This window comes from Diabrotica undecimpunctata, chromosome 1, assembly GCF_040954645.1.
Source record: "Diabrotica undecimpunctata isolate CICGRU chromosome 1, icDiaUnde3, whole genome shotgun sequence".
Taxonomy (NCBI): domain Eukaryota; kingdom Metazoa; phylum Arthropoda; class Insecta; order Coleoptera; family Chrysomelidae; genus Diabrotica; species Diabrotica undecimpunctata.
In genome coordinates, this window is record NC_092803.1 from 72,727,814 (window position 1) to 72,753,642 (window position 25,829).

General features: G+C 33.8%; 2 protein-coding genes across 2 annotated transcripts in view; both read right to left on the minus strand.

The window, feature by feature from the left end:
• The window catches only part of Myo95E (Myosin 95E), a 135,554-nt gene extending 112,939 nt beyond the window's left edge, over window positions 1-22,615 (minus strand). Inside the window, exons 1-7 of the mRNA XM_072544297.1 lie at window positions 22,089-22,615; window positions 21,769-21,839; window positions 18,599-18,774; window positions 18,134-18,197; window positions 15,861-15,874; window positions 10,716-10,800; window positions 4,719-4,976 (exon numbers count right to left, since the gene is read on the minus strand). Of these exons, the coding sequence (XP_072400398.1) occupies window positions 4,719-4,976; window positions 10,716-10,800; window positions 15,861-15,874; window positions 18,134-18,197; window positions 18,599-18,774; window positions 21,769-21,839; window positions 22,089-22,318 (898 nt within the window). The 5' untranslated portion in view covers window positions 22,319-22,615. The remainder of the gene's footprint in view (window positions 1-4,718; window positions 4,977-10,715; window positions 10,801-15,860; window positions 15,875-18,133; window positions 18,198-18,598; window positions 18,775-21,768; window positions 21,840-22,088) is intronic.
• The window catches only part of Sec31 (COPII coat complex component secretory 31), a 357,018-nt gene that overhangs the window by 269,108 nt on the left and 62,081 nt on the right, over window positions 1-25,829 (minus strand). The gene's annotated exons all lie outside the window — the stretch shown is intronic.

Genomic DNA, 25,829 nt, shown 5'->3' on the forward strand with positions numbered 1-25,829 from the left:
AACCAACTAGTTAAAAAAACTAGCTGAAGAAAACACAATAACGGTCCGAGAAACAAAACAGGCACAGAACAGGGACATGAGCAGATCTAAAGATAATAACACAAACGGGAGTAAAAACAAATTGAAGTACAACTTAAACACAGAAAAGAACAAAACAATTTGGAAAATGACATCATGGAATGTGAGAGGTATAAATGGGAAGGAAATGGGGAAGAAATTAGAGATAAGAACATTGAAATAGTAGCTATAACAGAGACAAAGAAAAAAGGAAAAGGATCAATAATATTAGAAAACGGAATGTTACTAATATACAGTGGAGTGGAAGAAACGAAGAGAGCTCAGGCAGGAGTAGCGTGCATGATAAAGAAGGAGAGTATCAACAAAATAAAAAATTGGATATATTACAACGAACGTATACTAAGAGTAGACATAGATATGGATACAGAGGAAACCAATACAAACCTAATCATATGTTATAGACCAGATGAAGACGCAACAAAAAACGAAAAGAATGAATTCTGGGACAAATTACAAGAAGTGATAAATGATTGTACAGAGAAAATTGTGATCACAGGGGACATGAACAGTAGAGTGGGGAAAGAAACAGAAAAATGGAACAATGTCGTCGGACCTTATGGGGAGGACAAACTAAACAAAAATGGAAAATTACTACTCGAATTTTGTCTAGACAATAACCTGGTGATTATGAACACACACTTCCAACATAAAAGGATACACAAGATCACAAGAGAAGTCAAATCAAGAGACGAACAATCAATTATAGACTATACTATAGTGCAAAAAACAGAGAAGAACTGGATAAGAGACGTAAGGGTAAAAAGGAGTTATGAAATTGGTAGTGACCACTATCTACTAGAAACCACATTCAAAAGCAAAAGAAAAGAAATAAAAAGAAATGAGAACATAAACAGAAAACACACAGAAATAATAAACATTTATAAACTAAGGGAAGAAACAACGAGAATAAGATACTCAGAAGGACTAGAGAAAGAGATGGATAATGAACATGAAATAACAGAAACAATAGAAGAAGAATGGGGAAAATTTAAAAATGCGATGATAAAAACAGCTAAATCAATATGTGGAACCACAAGAAATAACAACAGAGGGAAACGAACATCTTGGTGGAACGATGAAGTGAAAAGAGAAATAAAAGAAAAGAAGAAATTATGGAAAGAATACATCCAAGACAAAACACAACAAAAATATGAAAATTATAAGAGACAAAGAACAAAAGTTAAAGAGATAGTTAAGAAAGAGAAAAAGAAAAGTTGGGAAAAATTCGGGGAAAAAATGGAAGAAAACAGCACAGAAAACGTAAAATTATTTTACAGAACACTGAAAAACCTAAGAAGCAACAAAGAAACGAAACTGAAACAAATAATGAACAAGGAAGGAACAATAATAAACGACGATAAGACAATAATGGAAAGATGGAGGGAACATTTTCAGCTGATACTGAATGGAAATCAAGCGAATACAATGGAGAAGGAAAGCCACAATAGGAGAGTATCCATGAGAAACACGGAAAATCCAGAAACTATAGAAAAAGAAGAACTGGAAGAAGCAATAAGAAAGATAAAGATTGGAAAAGCAGCAGGAAGCGATGGAGTAGCACCAGAAATGATGAAATATATAGGAGTAAAAGCAAAAGAAAAATTGTTATACATATATAACCTAATATGGAAGAGAAAAGTAATACCCAGAGAATGGACAAATGCAGTTATTATACCTATATACAAAAAAGGAAACACAAGAGACTGTAGGAACTATAGAGGTATATCACTACTATGTGTAGCAGCAAAAGTATACGAAACCATAATAGAAAGGAAAATTAGAAAAGAAATAGAACATAAATTAGAGGATGTACAAAGTGGATTCAGGAAAGGACACAACACACAAGACCATATATTCACCATGCAACAAGTAATAGAAAAAGCCTTAAAGAAAAATAAAGAAATACATCTGAGCTTTATAGACATGGAAAAAGCATTCGACTCAGTCAAAAGAAAAGATATATGGGAAAGCCTAAAGAAGAAACAAGTAAGTGAAGAACTGATAGAAGCAACAAAGAGTATATACATGAAAACAACAAATACAGTAAGAATGTTAAATATACAGTCAGAACCATTTGAAACAACCCAAGGAGTTAGACAAGGGGGAAGTCTCAGCCCAGTACTATTCATAAATGTAATAGATGAGATAGTGAAAGAATGTAAGAAAACATTCAAGAAATACTGCATCGGTTGGAACAGAATGCAAATGATAAATTCTGAGATGTGTATATTTGCAGACGACATAGTATTAATTGCGGAAACTGCAGAAAAACTGAAATACAACTTAGAGAAATGGAACCTAGAAGCAAGCAAATACAACTTAAACGTAAACAAAGAGAAGACTCAAATAATGAAAATATCAAGGAAACAAGGGACGGAAGATCAAATAGAAGTAATGATAGACCAACAAAAAATAATACAGACAAATTCATACAAATACTTAGGAACAGTAATTAACAACAAAGGAGACATCGAGGATGATCTTAACAACAGAATGGAAAACACAGGAAAACTATTCCAAGCACTAAATAGAGGATTCCTTAATAACAAAGAAATATCAACAAAGACCAAGATGATAATATACAAAACAATATATAGACCTACAGTGACATATGGAGCAGAAAATTGGATATTAAACAAAAGACATCAGAGCAGAATTCAGGCAGCAGAGATGAAATACCTCAGAAGAACGATAGGAGTAAAAAGAACTGATAGAATCAGAAAGGAAGAAATAAGAGAAAGACTCAAAATCAAACCGATACTCGAGTCAATCAAAGAGAAAAAATTGGCATGGTTCGGACATCTAACCCGGATGGACAATAATAGACAAGTTAAAAGAGTGTGGGACGCCAAACCAATAGGGAAGAACAGAAGAGGAAGACCCATTAAAGAATGGAACAGTGACATCTCGCAGATACTGCAGAGTAAGGGTAAGACTTGGCAGGAAGCAACACAGATGGCATCCAATAGGAAGGAATGGAGAAAGTTCTTCAAGAGCTAGGACACCTCAGAAGACTGTCAAATATTGTAATATTGTAATGTAATGAATTGTATTTTAAACGGCCCAACACCGAAAGGTACAAATGGGTCTACTGATTAAGTAAAGTAAGTAAATGTTGCCATTCGCTGAGTAGAGTTCTTAAGGTACTATTACCCTCTAGAATGTTAAAAATGACACATTTTTTTGTATCTGTAATTTTTATCTTTAAATTTTTCTGTAATCTGTATTATTACTGGCTGTTTGAAACCTACTCAGGTTCGGTTTCTATACGTACTAACTGGCATAGCCCTACTACATATAAGAAGAAAAGTGGCAGCTGAAATAGAGAGGAAGAAGCAGACAACAGAGCTGAGGCACTCGACTTATATTATTCCTGCGCCTTACTGAATATTTTATATATGGGAATAGACCACAATGAACTTTAATATAAGTTATACACACGTGTTACAAGAAAATAATTTCAAGAAGTATACTGTGCCTTGTCTCAAATCAAGACAGCTTCATACAAATGACCATAGCACAAATTAAATCTCTCAGTACAGACGAAATGCACTGTGCATTTGTAGAGAAATTGTACCAGATAACATTTACCTACAACTAGTAGGTGAGTGACTCTCACCTGTACGTGAGTTATTATGTCAAAGATAAAACTGAATGGAATATTGATAAAATAAATTTAAATATGACGATGACACAGTTATAATTACAGACAGTTCGGAGGGCTTGCAACGTTTATTTAACAAAATATCAGCTGAAGAAGATATATTGGACTAAAAAGTTGGACACCGAAAAAACAAAGATACTGGTGGTAAATCGAAAACCAGTACACGTAAACGTATAAGATAGAGAAATAACTAAAGTTTCCATGTTCAAGTACTTGATCAGCTGGACCAATAAGAATTTTAATGCCCACTTAGAAATCAGAGGGGTTGAAGAGTGGACGCTAAAAGTTAGCAACCAGACCTAAGGCATTTAAAATGTGGGTATACCGGAGAATGTTGCGAATACCTTAGACTGCCCATGGAAGTTTTGGTTTGAATCGACAGGGAACATGAGCTTATGGAAAACATTAAAAAGCGGAAACTGCATATCTTGGTCATGTAATGTAGACCCAAGACAGGATCTTGAATAAGAGAAGGCATTCGAAGAAGAAAAAGAGAGTAACATAGCTAAGTGTGACTTTGCTGTGGATAGCCGTTGTGGCTCCATATCATCTATTAGTCTGTACATATTTTAACTCTGAGTGCACTTACGAGGATCTCTTTGCTGGCAACGACCGGACAAAGCAAGTTGGACACTTCTGATGTAATAAAATATGAATTTTGTGATAGATGGGATGTATTTCGGAAACGGAACGTAAGTAAGGAATCATTTATCTGCTAAATTTTTCGATTAAATTGACTTTTATAATATTTTCCTTTGACTTCATTTTGCAATCCGTTAAAAGGATTATTCAATTATTTAAAAGAAACCGGTATTGAGGAGGAAAATGAGGACAATTATCTTAGTGTATATTTTATAAAATTTGCACGATATAAGATTTGTATTTCTACTTGTACTGCTGACACTTTAAATGCACCACGAACTAATCATTATATGAAGCGTTTTTAAAAATATGTAAATTGTACTTATACACTCACCATAATCATTGTTAATCGAACATCCCTCAGTACCATCAATGTTACTACAAGGCACATACTGCAAATTACCTAATTTCAAAATAATCGCTATAACGCGAAAAATATCTACTATTTCGCTATCTGTAAATCCGAGCACTTCCAAAGCGCTCTTTGTATATATGAACAAGTTTTTATCGTCATCATCTGACAAGGTTGGTTGATTGGATTCGGTTAGTAAAATGGTATACAGCTCGACGTTGCGTTGTAACTTGAGCGATTCTGAAAATAGCAAAAAGAGAAAAATTAGTTCATTAAATGAAGCAGTAAAACGGAGTGTCAGTGTCAATGAACCCGACACTGAATTAAGCGCAACTTGTTAAACTTGCAAAATACTAGTTGTATAGACTCTTATGGGTCTGGCGCAATTAGACAATATGGGACGTGTATTTTTATTATAAATGTTACACCTTTTTGTTCCAAATTTGACCAACCGTATATTTATGTCCTATAGAAACTATATATCAAGTTTCAAGGCTCTACTCTTTATCTGGAACTGTAACTTTGGTGGCTTTTGACCTATTCACCCCAAATTCAATAGAGTTCTTTTTTTGTCGAAGAGGATCCTTTGTACTAAGTTGAAGAAAAGTGAAAGACTAAAACTCTCATTAAAGAGTTACCGCCCAAACAGACAGACGGACAGACGATTTATAAAATATATCGGATCCTTATTAGAAGATCAAGTTACTTTTAATATGTACACATGTACATTACACTAAAACTTCTCATTAGTGCTCAATAAAAAATAACACGCAATTTTGGCCAATAAGAGAGGTGGGAGAGGAGGGAGAGCTTTGGCCAATAATCTCATCAAGATTTGGGATATATCAATGGCCAAATCGCTACTGTATATTTTCAATAAAAAATGTTTTATGTCCCTCTGTTTTTCATAAGCTTCACACATATTTTGCATAGATGACATTTTTCATTTTCAGTAGACTCAGATGCGCTTTCTTTGTCAGTAAATTTGTCCATCATTAAATCTGGGTTTACTATTAACACTTTTCAATTCGTTACGAAATATTTTTCTAGGTCTAAATTTTCTGGCGTATTTCTTTTAATGATAGGACAAGTGACTAAATTAAGTGTCATTTTCTTCAAAACCTCACCTTCGTGGATCGTTTCCATAAATCTACCTGTTTAGAAACTTTTTTTATAGTCATAAATGAAATATTTTTCATGCTGCAACTATCCGTACCATCACAGTTGGCAAATATTGTTAAAATCTAAATGACCTCCCTGTCGTCGTTTGCAAAATTTGGTTCCGGCGACAGCTTGTCGCGAAGGTAACCTAACAGTTCCGCCACGGCTTATCGGGAAGATATCTGGCTTAAATCAACCATCCTGTCGGAAAAGAAAACACATTCTATTTCAAAACGTCAAACTAAGAACATGTGTTAACAATAATATATATTTGTAACCATTTATTTTTATTTCATTATTACAGACAATTAAGTTTTTTATGGTACGGACACTCATTTTTTCAATCTTCAGTTACGGTGCCGAAACATGGACAATAAAATCAGAGGATAGGAAAAGGATTGACGCATTCGAAATGTGGTGCTGGAGACGAATGTTACGCGTCTCGTGGACGGAGCACAGATCCAATCAGTCGATTCTCGAAGAGCTAAACATTCAGACCAGACTCTCCTCTCAGTGTCTTGCAAATGTTTTAAAGTTTTTTGGCCACATTGCGAGAAGAGACAATGACAACTTAGAAAGATTAATTGTATGCGGAAACGTAGAAGGACGTAGAGGCAGAGGACGCTCACCTATCCGATGGTCAGATCAAGTACAGAAAGCCACTGGAGAGACGTTTTCCGAGTCCATGAGAGCAGCCCAAAATCGCAAGAGATGGAGAGAATTGACAGCCCGCATTGTAGGAAATCACGATCCTCAGCAATGAGGAAACGACAAGAGAGAGAGAAGTTTTTTATATTTTTACATTTACATTTACATAGAAGTATTAAACAGTTTCATTTAAGGTATTGAGTTCTTTACTAAAACCAAGGGAAGTCCTAATAACATTAACCAACAACTAACTGGAAGAATTCAAGATTCCGTTATCCACTGGACAGTTACCAACAAAGATAACAAAACTTGTTAAATTAAGTTTTTTTCAGTTTTTTTTTATAACGAAAGATAGAAAAACGTTTTTTTCATAGTTTTTAAGTTTTTTATCCGTATGTCGTCTATGTTGTCAATATAACAAAACAAGCCTCGGATAGATCGGTGTTGTCTTATCAACAACGACTTAAGCAAAGAAATATGGAGCACAGGTATAGTTCCTTAACAAGCTCCGAAAATACAAAATAGAACTAGCCGCAATATAAAAAACTATTTTAGGACACGGAATAAAAGTCACAAAGACGCATACATAACTATATACAGGAAAATATAGAGGAAACTAACAGTTCGGAGTAGCCTTCATAGTTGATAATAAGATGAAACACGCCATATTTTATTTTGAAGTATTTTAAATGAGGAAATATGTAGACTAAGAATAAAAACAAAATTATCATCATACACCGCCCAACATAACATATAGACCAGGGCAGATCTGTGAAAAAAAGACTAAATTTGGACGTGAGAGGTGGCATTCGGATTTTTGCAGAAATAAGTTAGGTGATAACTTCAGTAATAATAATTGACGTTTCAGTAATAATAATTGAGCAAAGTTGCACTCTTCACCTCTAAAACGCTTTTTGATGTTTTTTGATAGGACTGATCAAAAGATATCGAATTTTTAAAGACGAATTCATACAAATTTTATTTAAAATTGATTTCGCGCGCTTAGCCACGTCGCTTCAAGCGACATTTTTGAGATAATGGTTTATTTTACAGAAAAAGTGGTAACAAACATTTTTGTTCAAAAGTGTCTCATCTACATTTTTTATTTGAAATATTTTTTTCTAGGACGCACAGATTCTTAGTAAATCGATTTTTTCCGTTTTTTCCTCTAAGAGGCGGGTGTGGTTTTACGGGAAAGCCGGGGGTAGGAATAGTAAACTTTTTGCATATTTTTTGAACTCCTAAAATTACCATTCTCAGAAAAATTCAGCTTGTTCGTATGATTTTTAGAGGTTCAGTGGCATTTTCGTCTCTGACGACTGGAGTATAAATATATTAATTTATAATCCACAAGGAAACTAAATTCCTGTAGTTGACTGTAAACCATATATTTATATTACAAACATTTTTTAAATAAAATATTAATTAACGTTTTTTTGATGGTTCTATTCGAATTACGTAGGATTAAAAAAAATTAAGAAAATTGCTTTATTGGAAGCCGAGAAAATATATTTTTTTTAAGTATACCGATTTTGACATTTGGAATTCAATTTTCTTCAACCTAATTTTTTTGGCATTTTTCAGGCGCAATACCGATGGTTTTTATTATTATAATATATGTTATAAACATTTTGAAGATATGAAAATTTATCACCACTTTTGAACCACTGCCCGTAATTCAATTTTTTTCTTTTACAAGAAACGTCTCGTAGAGTCTTTTTTAACGCCGTTTTCTGAATTTAATTTAAGCTAATAGTTTCCGAGATATTCTATTTGTTTGTAAGCCAAAAAATTGTCTATAATTTTAAAACATTCCTGAAGCTGTCCACATAATCCAATTTTAATTTTAAAAGTGCGTTAGATAGGTTAAGTGCGTTTTTATAAGGAAAAAAAAATTCCAAACTTCTGTATGCTCTAATTTTTGTTGTGAATGATTTTAAACAAATTTTATTAAAAAAAAATTAGATCGCAAAATTATTATGCGAAATGTATTAAATCTATTTTAAAAGTAAAGGCTGGTAAAGTATATGGAAAAGTGACACAATTTTACTAAAAAAGCATAGAAAATCCTGTAAAATGAGAATTTGTTAAGTTATTTTAGTAAATTTGTTATTGAATTATTGCAAAAATAGCTTCAAAAGTCGATTATTTGAAAATTATTAAAAGCTTTTCTAAAAATGTACAAAAAACTTTAATTTCGGATGAGCATATAACATAGTACAAGATCTCACTGCAGGATCACTAAATTCATAACGTAGTTCATCAAACCCACATTTTTACATATATTTAAAATTAGAAGAAGAAAAAATTATTTATTTCAATAAACGAAACTGGAGACCAAAACAATGAAATAAAAAGACGTATCCAAATTGCCAGGGCCACTTCATAAAGATGAGGAAATTCTTCTGCAACAGAGATATAAGCATCCCTCTCCGATTAAGAATGCTAAGGGGCTACGTATTTAACACGCTATTATACGGTGTAGAGGCCTGGACTCTCAAGCAGAACAATATAAAAAATATTGAAAGTTTCAAGATGTGGTGCTACCGTCGAATGCTGACGATAAGTGGGGTTGAAAGAGTTACAAATTTTGAAGTAATGCGAAGGATAGGAGAAAACCCAGAAATTTTGTCAACGATCAAACGAAGAAAACTCGAATATCTGGGTCACCTGATGAGAGGACATAAATACGCATTACTTCAAAATATAATGCAGGGAAAAATAGAAGGAAAACGGAATCCAGACCGTAGAAGAATGTCATGGCTGCGTAATTTGAGAGAGTGGTTTGGCTGTACCACCAATGAACTCTTTAGGTCAGCTGTAAACAAGGTCAGGATAGCCTTGATGATTTCCAATCTCCGATAGGAGTGGCACAAGAAGAAGAAGTTTTTGAAAAATATTTTATTTCATTAATTTATTTTTGACACCTTATTTTCGATCATTTTTTCTCAGGCAGACTTATATCATATTAAGAAGAAAAAAACAGCTTTAATTTTATTTAAAAAATAAATGAACGAAATAAAATTTTTGTCAAGAATTAATTACTATTAATTGAATTAAAAATATTTGCGGCCACTTTTTGAATGGCAACCTATTATCAATGTGTTCGCCTAATTTTAAATGTATGTAAAAATGTGAGTTTGATTAACTAAATTATGAACGTAGTGATCCTGCAGTGGGATCTTTGGCTAACAAGTATTCAGGTATAAAAATTTCAAGATAGTTATTGCAAAATTGAAATTGTTTATCAAAGAAAGCTTTTATCTACAACGTTATTATGCAAAAACTATTGGGCCTACATGAATTCTGAAAGTACCAAATTGAAGAGAAAGGCTTATATTATTGAATTAAATAGTTTAAGGATTAAAGAGTTTATGCTAAATATTGTAAAATAGCTTTACAGAAGTACTGTGATTGTACGCTTATAAATATTTAAAATAACTCAACGCAACAACATGTAAGACGTTAATTTATACATTTTATACTATTACTTATTTTTTAGTAGGTCTAGAATCACTGTGTGACATCACCAAAGATGCTACAAGAAACAAGATTTAGAAGTAGCTGATAAGGAATCATTAAAAAAATGAAAAGTCACCCAAGGGCAAATCCAGCCTAACAAATTAATCAGATAAAAAACTGTCAGGCAGTTTGATGAACCTCAATCAACGGAAGATTAAACCGGTCATCGAATTGATGACTGGAGATTGTCGTTTAAGAAAACACAAAATAGGTAAGGCGAATGGTGTAGAAAATGCGAAATGGAAGAAGAGACTGCCATGCACATCCTATACCATTGTAAAGTGCTAAGTGATAGGCAGGAATTCACTTGTCAAAATGAGGCCTGAATCATAAGAGATTTTTAAACTACCAATGAGGAAACTGTTGACCTTTGTTGTCACTAAGGACTTATTCGAGTTTAATGAAAAAAAAACAGGGTATGGTACAGAGGTATTATGACCAAGAGCCAAATATTAACGTGTCTTGTCTGAACTAAGAAGTATCATAATATCATTTAATTCTATGTGTGTTTTAACCGGTTAACTAATTAGGAGGCTCCTAAAAAATAGCTTTTGGTCAATTTTTCTCTGGTTCCTAGGTGTCCATGGCAGAAATTACACCATTTATTGATTACTTAAACAATAACGTTAATATTGGATTAATACTTACTTAATAGATGAATGTCGGCTCCAGAGAGGAGTTGATAAAATATGTGGAAGTTTCTGTCAGACGATGCCAAATTTGTAATTCTCGACTAAAAGAAAAATTAATTAGGTCCAAAATTAATTAATTACATTTAATTAGTTATGAGTTTGTTTCGATCACTTTTCACTTAATTACTTAAGCAGAATTTTAATAATATAATGTTTTTGCTCGTTATATATACAGGGTGGTGTGTTAAACTTAGTATTTAGTTCTATTCCCATCAATTCACTGTAATATTTTCATGTTATTTTATTTCCAAGAGTTTTTCACATCCTATTCTTATAAAGGTTACTTTGCTATCACTCGTTGGGGTTTGTAAATTCTATCTTTTGCTTCTTTATTTGAATACATCTTCTACCATAGTAAATCTTTACGACATTGGTATTGTGTTTGCCGCCTTGACCACTGCTCCCAAATTTTGATCTGGAATTTAGCTTACAGTGTATATTGTATGGTGCAATTGAAAGGTAAATTCATTATTTTGAAAAACCGGTGGCTTTAAATAAAAATCCTAAAACCCGTCTATTTCATTCCTAAATAGACCTTCTCTTAGAATTGCTTTTTTATTTTTTACAGCACCATGTAGGCATGATAAATAGAAATGAGGGTATTGAAATATAATATTTGAAAAATCTTTTAAATATCTATTTAACTACGTTAAATATTTTAATTAATATGATAAATATTATTGTTTATTAACAACAAAAATAAATTACAGAATATGTTCAAAAGTTAAAATACAATGAGAAAGACGAGCAGCGAAAACTTTCCCTATGACTTCCGAAGTTATTTGGGCTACCTTATAAAATTCGTATCAGTTGTTTGAGTTCAGTAGTAGTCTTTCGTCTATTTTTGCACACTTCTTTTCAAGTACTCCCATAAAAAGGAATCAAGAGGTAAATCTAGTGGCTTAGGTTATTCTATCCTATCCACTGATTAGGGAAGACATTGTGTAGGTATTTCTGGCCAAGACGAGAGGCGCAAAATCTTGCCACAAATCATTTCTGTTTAGGAAGAAGTGATTAAATTTGGGGAGAAAGAAGTTTTGCAGTAATTCTAAATATTGAAGACCTGTTAAGGTTTCGTCGAAAGAGTATGGTCTTATAATTTTATTGCCTAGTATTCCTGTCCAAACATTCTTTTCTCTGGGTATTGGGTACAGTACTTCAGCATCCTGTGTAAATTTTCCATATCCCAATACCGACAAATCTGACAATAGAGACGACTCTTTAAGAGAAATATAGGTTCATCAGGAAAAAGGATGTTTATTAAAAATATACAGAGAATTTTTGCTGGCGAAATAAATATTTGAGAACAATAAAAGGTTTAAATTAGAAGGAAGATGCATTTTCTATTTAGATTAAACCTGGCTAAACGAAAATCATGTCGTTTTAGATACTTATATAAGTATTTATTATATACTTATATAAGATAAAAATATTAAAAGTTGTGGCAATGCCTTTCTAGAGAGAAGGTAGCGAACATGGTTTTGTGGAGAATGGTATATTTGAGTTCGTTTCAAAATCCACTAAAGATTACCACAAAGAAAGTAACTCCGATGCTTTTGAGGATTACTTTTCTCAGGTATTGATTTTCTATAGGTCTCATGGAAAAAAGTAGATATAATTGACTGGTTCCAACCCAATTAATACCGTAGGATAGACTATGCTTAAAACGAATTATTGCGAATTGCAAGGCAACATAAATCGTATTATAAAAAATATGTCATTGACGAATTGGCAAAAACAAGTAGCCAGACAAAATACAACTTTTAAATTGAAGGATGTGAAACAACTTTTATTAAATTTCATACAAAATGTAAAGAAAGATACCTGGACAAATGTCGTAAGCCACGTAAAAAAAGAGGAAGAAAGATTGTGGACTGGTGATAATGAAGAATCTATGAAGAACTTTGTCAATATATAATCATTCCAATCGGGCCGGGCAACGAATCTGGCACAGAAGAAAAGGAAGAGATGGAAATCCATAATTTATAATTAAATCAGTAAGTTTTTAATCTATATCTTCTTCTTCGCGTGCCATATCAGAATTATCCGACGTGGGAGATCACCATTGCGAAGGCTTCTCGATCTTCTGCAATATGGAATAATTGTGCTGCATTTGATATCTGTGTCCATTCACGAATGTTCCTCAACCAACAAACCCGTTTCCTTCCTACACCTTTACGGCCCTCTATTTCGCCTTTAAGGACCAGTTGTAATATTTTATATCGACTTCCCCTTACTATATGTCCCAGATAAGACATTTTTCGATGTTTAACAGTCTTTAGCAGTTCTCCATCTTTGTTGACGCTCCTTAGTATCTTCAGCATTCGTCTATGAACCCATATTTCCAATGCTTCAATTTTGTTCATGATCGATACATTTAGCGTCCACACTTCTGCACTATACAAAAGTGCGGACCAAATATAACACTTAGCCATTCTTTGTCTTAGTTCTAAACTGAGATGATTATTGCAAAGAAATGACTTCATTTTTATAAAAGTAGTTTTAGTCATTGCTATTCTACTAAATATAAATATAGATAAAAATGAAAAAGAAAGAAGGGTAGTAGAGTGGCAGAATGGGCGAATGATAGCGGAAAGGCAAGGTGGACGAAGGAGCTTATTCCCGATCTGAGGCCGTGGTGGGAATGTAAGTTCAGGAAACTAGACTACTTTTTTAACTGCCAAAGATGGGCAAATGAGAGGGGAGATTTCAAGAGGCGAATGGGTTTCGGGCTGGATGAAAGAAACGTTGTAAACATAATGTTGAGAGGAGAGAAAGAATGGAGAGAAGTACACTGTCTGATTTCTGGGGTGATGAAGAAAAAGGAGCAGGAGGACAGAGGAGGAAATTGAGCCAGAGATCTGAAATTTATGGTTAATATTATTTATTAGTTTATGGCCTAACGTCTGAAACATTTTCTAATTTACGGTAATAGGTATGGTTATTTATAAATTTTTAGTTTTTTATTTTAGATGTTCATTGAGTGGCAAGACCACCTCTCTGGAACGGTGGTTAAGGTTTTAGCCGGAACACGGTTAATCCGGCACTACCCTGGGGTCTTCTGGCCTAGTATCCTACTCGGCCGAAAGATGCCAGGGTGTCTTGTTCCGTGACGTAGATATCCAAAAAAGATTTCCCCCACCGTTGCATGTCAGAATTCAATGGATACCTTCTTTTAGGCTCTTACTGGAATCTGGCAATACGGTAATTAAAAAAAAAGTCATTGTTATTCTACGTTTTATTTCTATGTCTGGATCTAGTTGGTCCGTTATCACAGTTCCCAAATACGTCATTTTGTGAACTTTCTCAACTTGGACTCCGTTTATTGAAGCTTTGTATTGGGATGTGGGTCCCGACTAAACACTAAAAATTTTTTTTGTTTAGAGTTTATTTTTATGCCCATTCCCTCTCCTACCTCGTGAATACGATCAAGCAGAATTTGGAGACCTTCAATATTATCTGACAGAATTACTGTATCGTCTGCATAACTAATCACATTAAGTAGTTCCCCGTTGATTTTTATTCCATATGGTTGTCTCTCAAGTGCCTTTTTAAATAACTGGTCCGAGTAAACATTGAACAATGTTGGCCATGAAATGCAACCTTGTCTGACTCCTTGTTGTATGGAGATTTCATCGATGTAGTTATCTCCAATTTTTACGATAACAGTTTGATTACAGTACAAATTTTTAATGACACGAATATCTTTGTCATCTATTCCGATATTTTTCAGTATTTGCATTAATTTTACATGCTGTACTTTATCGAATGCCTTTTCGAAGTCCACGAAACATGCAAATACATCTTTTCTTTGGTCACAGCATTTTTGTAATAGCATGTTAAGCGCAAAAAGTGCCTCCCTAGTTCCCATAGCATTTCTAAAACCAAATTGGGTATCTTCGAGATCTTCTTCGCATTTGCGTCTAATTCTGTTGTGAAGTATTCTTAGGAAAATTTTAAGAGTGTGACTCATTAGGCTAATTAATCGATATTCTGAGCATTTTCTCGCATTGTGTTTTTTAGGTATTGCGACTAAGATGGATTTGAGCCAATCTGTGGGAATCACTCCGGTGTTATATATATTGAATTCAAAAGTCTTACTACTACTTTTATTTTATCATCCTCTATTATTTTCAGTAACTCAGTTGGTGTATCATCTGGATCACAAGCTTTTCTAATTTTGGCATTATATTTTTATTACATTTAATCTATATACATTGCTTAAATGTTAGATATCAATACGATATATCCGCTTTAATTTTATTTAACATATAAACCTGTCCCTTTTTAATTCTCCAACACTGATCTATGATTTTCATATCTGTTAGGTATATAATCCATGGATTTGTATTGTTATTTCTATGTGAACAGGGTGAAATATAATATTTAAAACTACATTTCAACAGAAGAGGATATTATTTTGAGCGATTTCAGTTTGAGCACTTTACCTGCAGTTGCAAACAATACATGGCCAGTGACGGCCTTACTGAATTTATTTTTGAGTATCAATTAATAAATGATACTACTTGTTATCAAGGTAAATAATCTATTTTAATAAACCTGTTGGAATTTAATAATTATATTTTGTTACAATATGCAAAAGTCAATTACTTAGAAGTATTTATATGGCTGAATAGACATTTAAAAGGTTTTTCCAATTGCGTATTGTAACATATATTTCTATTTAAAAAAATTATAGATTACATTATTACGCTCACATCGATATGACGTCAAAAAAAAGTGTGATAGAACCTCCATTCCAAAATAAAAATCGACTAGTTATAGGATGTTTCCCAAAAGTCAACAATTTTCGAAATAATGATTTTATTCATTTGCACCATACTCTATATTGAGGGTAAGATATATAACATCCCATTTTGAAAGGATTTTGATTGTTTTATCTTCTGCCCTATATCATATATTTCCGTGCTAATTCTTACTCTTTTTAATCATCCTTTCTACCATGTTTAATCCATCCATAATCAAATTTAACAATGTGGGTAATAAATAATCTCCTTGTATGATAACAAATTTTATGTAGGTAATGCTCTAAATATACATATAAATAATAAAAAATAAAACACATCAAATAAACACTTACTTTGTCAAGAAAATCTGCGAGCAAGAAAAGAAAAAAATTAAACATTAGTTTTTTTATAGATATGGGTTTCAATATTGCAAAAGTTCTGGACATATCTTAAAAAATTTAAAGAACTAACTAAATATGTTAAAACATTAGTATAGTTTTTAATAAATTCTTTTCAAAGGATTCTTTTCAAGAATTAGGCACAGGGACCAGGCCTACTTAAAACACCTGATGGCACCTCAGCCGAATGTAAAAAGGAAACACTAGAGCTCTTACTATACAACCACTTCCCATTAGCAATTATTGATGAGCAGACTCAGGCTGAAAACCTAGAAAGACCTAAAAGTCCTCGGAAAGAAGACTGAGAATTCTCTGGATTTGAACATCTTATTGCCCCTCCTAACAAAGACATTTTAGGCTAGCATAGCACTAGGTTATATACTAAAGACTTGGACAATTGTAAGGGTGTATAATTTACATCATTTCTGTTGAAGACAATAAAAAAAAATCTTGATAAGACATATTAGAGAGGGGCCATTGGGGCCCTCTTCTCAATGGCAACCAACATGCATATCAAGAAGGAAAATCAACAGAAACAGCACTGGATGAAGTAGTTCAGAAAATCAGGCACTCCATTAATAATAGAGAGATTACGTTAAGCGCATTATTTATTTATTTATTTGCTTCTCCCCTCCTGTTGTCATTCTGATTCAGATCGGAAAAAGCAACTAAGTAAGTTTACTACTCTGGGTGCCTGGATATACTTGAATTGAAGGGAACGAAAAAGCGGACATACTAGCCAAGAGAGTGAAAAAACATTCATAGACTCAGAACCTGTTGTTGGCACAACAAGAAGCCAAAAGAACAATATCAGACTGGGTGTAACGGATGAAGCGTAATCATTGGTATAAACAAATGGGTCTTAAACATTCAAAAGCGTTTATACATGATACTTCGATGAAGAGATCCAAAGATCTACTAGACATGAATAGGAAGGATCTGCGGATTATCATAGGTCTCTTAACAGGACAGTGTCTCCTCAAGGGAACATTGACAGAGAGTGCAAATTGTAGATTTTGCCAGGCTGACGACGAGGCGGCAGAACATTCTGTTCTGGTTCTGTGCAACTGCCCAGGGTTGGATAGGATAAGACTCAATACATTCAAGCAATATCAAGTAGAGCCCTATACGACTTTGTAAAAGTGTCACCTTAAGTCATAATAGACTTTGATAAAAATGTTGGGCTGAATGGACAACCCTAACCTAGGGATGAGCCACAATAGACCTCTTAGGTCGAGTGGAAGGTTGGTTAGGTGCCCACTCATATTGAACCTAACCTAACCTGATACACTAATATTATGTTATTAGAAGTTAGAAGATTATTAGAGGGAGTTGGTGTTCTGTTCCAGCATTTTGAAATGTAAGCATGTTACTATAGGGTCAGTCTATAAAATACGTCAAAATTTTAAAATGTTTTCCTTGTACCATGATTTAACAACTACAAAACAACTTGTATTTTAACAGTATTTTAAGTTGATTTTAACATTACTTATTAACAAATGATTGTCTTTTTGTCAAAAAATTAAAAAGTATATTTCAAATACCATATGCTAATTACATAAAAATTAATATTTTCAAAATTCCCTATGTATTTTTCTAGCTATTCTCATATAGTATAACAGATTTTTTTATTTTCTCTATAGTTTAAAATTTGTGTCAGTTATATTGAGATCTGCTGGCTGTGTTAAAGTAAACATGCATCACGAGAATAGCTACAGCATCGCAATTTTGTCATATTATTGAATAAATATTTTTTTATTATTAATTTATAATAAATATTTTATTATTTCTTTTAAAAAAATTACAAGAAGTCCCTCTTAACACCCTTTCGAAAAAAAACATATTTTCTAAATATTTATTTTCACAATCATTGAGTTATCTATTCAGTCCACTGATTAAGATGTAGCCTTGTCTTATTTGTAGAGGATGAAATCAAAACTACTATTTTTGTATATAAGAAAACTTTGTTTTTTAATATTTTTCTTTTATTTTTTAAATTTTATTATTCTTATCTAATTCCTATTATTTGAATGTAAAATTACACCCAAATAAAACTATAGTTTTAAAAATGTACAAGACATCAGTTAAAAATATTAGAAAGTAATTAAGAGCAGGCACTGGTAGCCAAACTAGCAATTTGCCAAATATAACTTGAAGAACATGAAAAAAATTTTAATTAACCAATCAATAAGTTATCCATACCTACAAAAACCATTAATTATACTTACAATGTGTAAGATGCCCTCCTATAGGATCTCCCTTAAAATCAAACTCAATATCTAAGAACTTCCCCTAGAAAACCAAATTAAACAATTAGATATTTCTATTATAATATAATAGTCTCCCGTTTTATACCGCTGTCGCGGCTTTGGGAGTATAGCAGGGTAGTCTGCTATATCTAGGGCCTACGGTATACAAGGAAGGTAACATGGCCAGTGCTACGCTTCAACCGTCTATTATTACCCCTGGTTTTACCCAAGGTACTCATTTTTATTCAGGCTGAGTCGACCTGGGGCCTATAGACATTTTTAAAATGTCTAGATGTTCTTGCCGGCGGTGGGATTCGAACCCCGGACCACCGGCTTGCGAGTCAAGCATCCTACCGCTTGCGCTACGCAGGCCCATAATATTTCTATATTTCTATTATATTATTCTATAATAATATTTCTACTACAATGATAGGAAATACTTACAAATCTAGAGGCATTATCATTCTTCATAGTTCTAGCATTTCCAAATGCTTCTAACAGTGTATTTGCTTGAACTAAACGATCTTTAACAAGCTTTGTTTCTGGGCTATCTCCAGAGACTAGAACTAGAAATTGTAGTACTATTCTAGCAGCTTCTGTTTTTCCAGATCCACTCTCACCTAAAAGAATTAATGTAGAGCTTGTTAAAAAAATAATAGACAAGTTAAAAGATTGTATAAACTAGGAAAAATATACTGTAAGTCTAGTTAACATTTAGCTAACTAACAAAACTTTATTTTTGCTTCTCTACAGTTAAATTTAATGTTATAAACCAATTCATCATTTCATTCATGTGTGGCCATTATCACTCCAGAAGGTAACTTAATTTATAAATATTTACAAGTTTTAGTCTTATTGTCAATATACATAATAAGCTGTTAAATCTACATACTCAAGGTTAGATGATCTAAATAGGCTTATCTCAAAGTCAATTGAAGAAAAGAGATACTAAGGGCTACTTTTTTAGGTATTGAAGGGACATTTAATAATGTTATTACCAACTCTTTGATAAAGGCAATGAGTATAAGAGGCAGACCTGCGGTAATAAGCAGATGGATAAGGGCATTCCTGGAGAATAGGATAGTAATATCCACTCTGGGTAAAGCAGCCATCAAAGGTGGAGGCTGCCTACAAGGATGAGTTCTGTCACCTCTACTTTGGGCAATATTGGTAGATGATCTTCTCAAATATCTGTCCACAAAAGACTTGTACTGTCTAGGATATGCTGACAATATTGCACTCACTATCAGGAGCAAATTTGACAAGGTGGTGACTGGAACAATGCAAGCAGCTCTTCTATATAATTGTAATTGATACCTGATGTAAACAAGAGAGACTGATAATCAGTGCTCAAAAAGACAGCATTAAGTCTTACAAGGTTTAAAACCACTGGTGCTGGGAGGAACAGAGATTTCATTTGCCAAAGAAACAAAATACCTAGGTGTATATTTTAATTATAGACTTACATGGAATACTCACAAACCACACAGAAAACTACTATGTACTTAGGCAAATGTAGAGGAATTTGAGGTAAGAATTGGGGGCTCAACCCCAAAATGACCTTATGGTTATACACAAGGGTTATTAGACCAATGATAACCTATGGGTCTGTGAAAAGGTGGACAAAGAAACAAGTGGAAGCAATAAGGCTGCTAAGTAATACACAAAGATTAGTCATCATCATATAACAGGGGTCCTACGACGATTGCCGCTTCCCACATTTCAGCCTCCATATTATCCTATCTCTCCAATCTCCCTCTTCTAAGCCTCTAGATTGCATTGTTTTTGTAACTTCTCTTCTCCAGGAATTTGGTGGTCTTCCCCTTTTCCTTCTTTCTGGCGGAACATACATTAAGGCTTTCTTTGGTCACTGCTCCTCCTTCATTCTCATCACGTGACCATACCATTGTAATTGCCTTCCTTGTATTCTATCTGAAAGAGTATCTCTAATTCCTGTACAGTTTCGTATTTCCTCATTCCTGATTCTTTCCATTCTCGATACTCGACATGACCTAAGATAATCCATTTCCACAACATCTACTTTATCTCGTTCATTCTTTGTCATCGTCCAACATTCGGCACCATATGTGGTAATTGGTTCTACAATTGCTCTGTATACGCGAAGTTTGGTATGCATCTTTATTTTATTAGACCAAAGTAATGAATTCAGTATTCGTATGCATTTTTTCCCTTCGGTTATTCGGTTTTGTACATCTATCTTAACTCTGCCATCTGCTGATATGATGCTTCCTAGATATTTATACTGGTTGCAGCCTTTTATGACTGTGTTTTCAAGCCTCAGATCTGTGGTATTTCCTCCAATTTTTAAATATTCTGTTTTGCTTATGTTTACAGTACAGTTTCAAATCATTTTCGATTCATATAATTTATATCTTCCTCATAGGTTGCAACCACCACCTGATCATCTGCAAACAACAATGTATACAGAGTTTCAATGTATACAATGTATACAAAGATTAGTTTGGCTGTGTATTACTGAGGTCATAAAAACAACTCGTACAGCAGTGTTGGAAGTCCTGCTGAATCTACCACCATATCATATCATTATAAAGTATGAAGCAAAATCAGTGATGCACAGATTAATATTAATAGAAAGCTAATCAAGGACCTAAATGCAGATATTATAATGGGACAACCTAGAGATGCAACTGCTATGAGATATAGTTTTGATAATAAATTCAAAATTATTGTACCAGGAAGGTAAGACTGGAAGAATGGTATACCCTTACAAGCCAAAACTACCTGGTACACTGATGGTTCAAAAACATCAGAGGGGGTACTAGCCAGTATACTATTTCCCAGTAAATTTAACATAATGTTGAATTGCCAACTTAACAAATAGCCAGGCTGTGCTTAAGGCACTCAATGCTGTAGAGGTCAATTCCAAGCTACTATGGGATAGTGTGGGTGCCCTAAGTAAACAGGAGGCTGTTACAGTAGTCTGGGTACCAGGCACTGGGGTTATAAGGGAAATGAAAAAGCAGATGAAATGGCCAAACAAGGCTCATCAATGCCTTTTACAGTGTTGGAAAGGCAGAACAAGAAGGGCTACAAAGAAAGCAGGTAGCTCACAAATTTCTGGAATGGTGGAAGAATTCACCAGAACAAAGATGGGAAAAACAGTTCACTACAAAACATTTGCCAATATTTACAGCAGACCTAATAAGCAAAGATAGGAAAAGAGTCAAAACCATAGTGGGTCTGCTAATAGGTCACTGTAAGCTGAATAGGCAGTTAAAGCTGATGGGATTGGCAGATGATGACCTATAGAGATTTAGTTAGCTAGAAGAAGAATCAGCAGAGCACATTTTATGTCAGTGTGACAGCCTGGCAAATGTGGGATTGTTTGAATTAGGCTAAGAAAAGCCACTGTAAAATAGCTACATGGAAGGTTCAGTCTCAAAGTTATTAGACCTAGAATCTAGAACTAGATGACCACAATGGATCTGAAAAGGTCACAATGGATTAGGCCAAAATCCACCTTATTGAATCTATCTGTGTTATAAAAGTACTGAGACATTATAAACAGTTAGATGAATTTTTTACAATGCTAGTGTAAATTATGGACACATTATCATAAGGGTTAAACTGACCTGTTACAATTATACATTGGTCTTCATTTCTATCATTGAGCCATCTGTATGCAGTCCCAGCTATGGCATATCTAAAACATTATATTTCACATCAGGAGATTATTAAAATATCTGATAACTGCAAAATTATTGTGTATAATATTAAATAAATGAAGATAAAACAAAAAAAGATACAGTTTGTCTTTTAAACCCACAATACTTTGTGTTTATTGAATTCACTTTAATCCTATACTAGATATAGTTTTAGATGTCACTATAGATTAGTTGTTTAGCAAAAGTATGATCCTGTTATTTTGATAAATAATTGTTTTAGAACTTACATATGTGGTGGCAACTGGAATGGTCCTCTTTTAACATAGGCCTCCACAAGATCTGCTGAATACAAGGCAAGCTTTTTATATGGGTTAACCGAGACCAAAACATTTCCTATGTAAGTATAGATATGGTCTCTCTTAAAACGTTGTTGTAGATTTGTTACAAAGGAGTCTTCAGTTAAGGGTTCAAGCAAAACGGAATCCCACGCTCCAATTTCTTGATCAAGGCTGAGCATTCTGGACACAGTCCTGGCTGGTGTGCCGCCAGGGCGGCATCTAGTCCTTAAGTTGCTTTTCAGTGTGTCCCAAAGTTTTTATCACATATATAATGTATCAACCTATAATTAATATCGCCAGGTGAATTAGGTAACTTATTTGCAAACGTAGTATTCTCATTGTTTTGATTATGGATTAGAATTTGCCGATTAAAACCATTATTAATTAAGTTAATAAATTAAACCTATTTCATGAGGAAAAAATTTGTGAATTTTTTATACAGATGTCATTTTGACATTGACAACCGCGTCAATAGAAACAATAATTGATGTATTGCGGATTTCTGCAGCACTAATCTTAAGTAAAAAGAGCGTATTTGCATTCTGGTTTTAAACATTTTATATAAGTAATATAAAAATTATATTCTATATTTTAAACCCTAAATATCCGTTGACAATTACTATTAGTACAAATTGTATTAGATAATTATATATTTTTAGTCTGATTAGTATCGCCATCTATATGATGAATACTAGACGAGTGAATCTTACATAGGTGGAAACTCCAATGTGGAGAGGCCTATAGTTCAGTTGTCAGGTAATGATCGCTAAAAATGAGAACAAGCTGAATGTTCCCGATAATCTCAATTTTGGCACCAAAAAAAGATACAAAAAGTTTTCCACTCCTACCATCGGGTTTTCCGTTAAAACCCACCTCTGTAGGCGAGACGTTTACCCAATGACATCCCTATAAGCGGAGTATAAACCAACAATTTTTTGTTGCATTTCTACTGCACCAAACCTTTCTTATTCGATTTTATATTTTTTTTTCAAGTTCAAATGTATTTTTTTTTTAATTTTGCCAAATGGGCCGGAAAATATTAACAAATTTATGTACCTACCGTCGGAATGGAATCTCGGAATGAATCCGGACGATTTTAGCGGTTTTTTGACAATAAATCGTTTGAAGTAGTTCTAAAAAATTACAAAAAAATAATTTAAATACTTTAATATCTCCAGCATAAGGAATTCTGATAAAAGTTTTAAAATTTTACTGCCACACTTTAATTTTTTTTCGTTATTTAGTGTCCGAATTCGCCCCTACGTGTGGGGTGAAACCGGACATAGCATTATTTTGTATTATAAATCGTGAATAGCAGCATTTATTTCAATTATTTCGACAAAGCAGCATTAATATAAACTAAAACAGGACTCCTTAAATCTAAACACATTCTATAAAATAAGAGTAACAAAAAAAAACTCAAAATTCCACATTTAAACTAAAAACTAGAAAAAATTTATTCGATTCGAATATTTTCCATTCGTAATAGAATGGGAAATTGGTATCTCTGACGTCACATATCCGTCACTTTTTCAAGAATTTTAAAAATTTGACTACCCTCAATTACACTTTGATCATTTATTTGAGGATACGTAAAATAGACCCCCATTTTTTCTGATGTTTGCTTTCTAAGATAATTGACAAGATAAAGATTTTTCTTCTTATCAATTACCTCTGTAACATCATCATCATCATTTTGGCTTTACAACCCTGTGTGGGTCCTAGCCTCCCCAAGAATTTTTTTCCAGTCGTCCCTATCCATCGCCTTCCTCCGCCAAGCACATATTTCCATATTTCTCATATCTTGATCTATGTTATCTAGGACAGGGGTCACCAATTATATTCCCTGAGGGTCCGTTTCAAAAACCTACTACACTTCCTCGGTCCGGACACTCAGCACTAAACCAGGCAGTAGCGTAACCGGGGGGGGGGGGGAGCTTACCCAGAGAAACCTTTTAGTAGTTGTAACCTCCCCTCAGGAGATCATCCTGGTTACGTAGTTGAAACCAGGCAGCTAGGCCACCTCGGTTACTCGGTTACTCGTTTAGGGAGGGGTATGAAATAAACTCAAGGAAAATGATGATTATAAAGCTATTATATTGTTTTTTCGTCTTTGTTTTTGTAGTATCCTTGTAATAATACGACAATTACGGTAAATAGTTTTATTTTACTAAAATACCCGCTAAAAGGGTGAACACAAATGTTTATATTTTTACAGCAATTTTACAAGTGTCCTTTTTTTAGGTTGACAGCTGACGGTTGCCAGACAGCCGTCAGCTAACACCCTAAGGTCGGGTTCACACTGTCTAAGCTTACGACACTACAATACCTCCCCTCACAAATTCAAGCGCTGGGGTGGTTTAATATTACGCTTTGGTCGTTCACTTATATTAACCTGACCCTTTTCAGTTGTAACTTCAGATGCAGTCTGAGGATAAGGCTGATCAGCTAAACTTTCATTGATTTTAATTTCTTCCTGTCCCAGAGTCTCATTCGTTTGAGAATAGGGCTCGTTTATTGACTCGTTTAATAACAATTTTGGTTGGACATTCAAATGTATAGCACTAAGCCCCTGTTCGCCACTTGACCACTTATTTTCAAGACCTTCCCTATAAACTTTTTCAACCTGATCCTCCACTACATCCGATTGATTCCGCCGAATTTGATTCAAATGCCTCTTCCAAATCAAATTCTCATGAATCAGTTTACACAAATAAATCCTATTATTTAAAACTTCATCTATTACACTCTCTACCCATATTTTTCTATTTGGATTTCGATAGTCCCTGCACCAAACTCTATCCCCCTCTACAAAACTATCTTCTCTTTTTCCTTTATAATTTAAAATTTGATTTTCAGCTTTTTCTTTGGATGAAACCCCTTTTAGAGACAATAAATCTAAACGTGTACGTACCTTAGTTTTAAACATCATACTGCTAGGTGACATACCAGTAGTAGCATGTATCGAATTTCTATATGAAAATAAATATCTGTAAATCACAGTTTCCAGTTGCACATTTTTATTTTTTTCATCTGAAAGAGCTTTTTTTAATCCTAATTTAACCGATTTAACACAGTTTTCTGCAAACCCGTTAGTTGAGGGATGAGAGGGTGGAGATGTTACAAACTTAACTCCGTTATTACTCAAAAAATCAATAAAGTTTTCGGATGTAAATTGGGTCCCATTATCCGTTTCTACTATACGCGGTATACCAAAACATGAAAAACATTCCCTAAATCTACTAATAGTATTTTCTGAATCAGGTGTGTTCATCACGAATACCTCTGGCCATTTAGTGTATGTGTCCACAATAATTAAAATTGTCTTTGTCCTAATGGGCCCTAGAAAATCAGCATGTATTTTTTCATAAATGTAGTGAGACTCCAGTGACTTCATCAGCTTAGCCTTAGGCGGATCTGGCCGCAATTGGCAACAAACTTTACAGTTATTGACCTGCTGCTCAATCTCGTTATCTAGCGATGGCCACCAGAAATAGGAACGGGCGCTGGACTTCATCTTCGTCATACCTTCATGATTACTGTGTAATTCTTTAAGTAACTGCCCTCTCAGTGCAACAGGAATTACCGCGCGATACCCCCACATTATAATTCCTTGCTCAATAAAAAGCTCCTGCCTCCTAGCTATAAATGGTTTCAATAGTTCATTTTCTGTATGCTTCGGAAATCCAT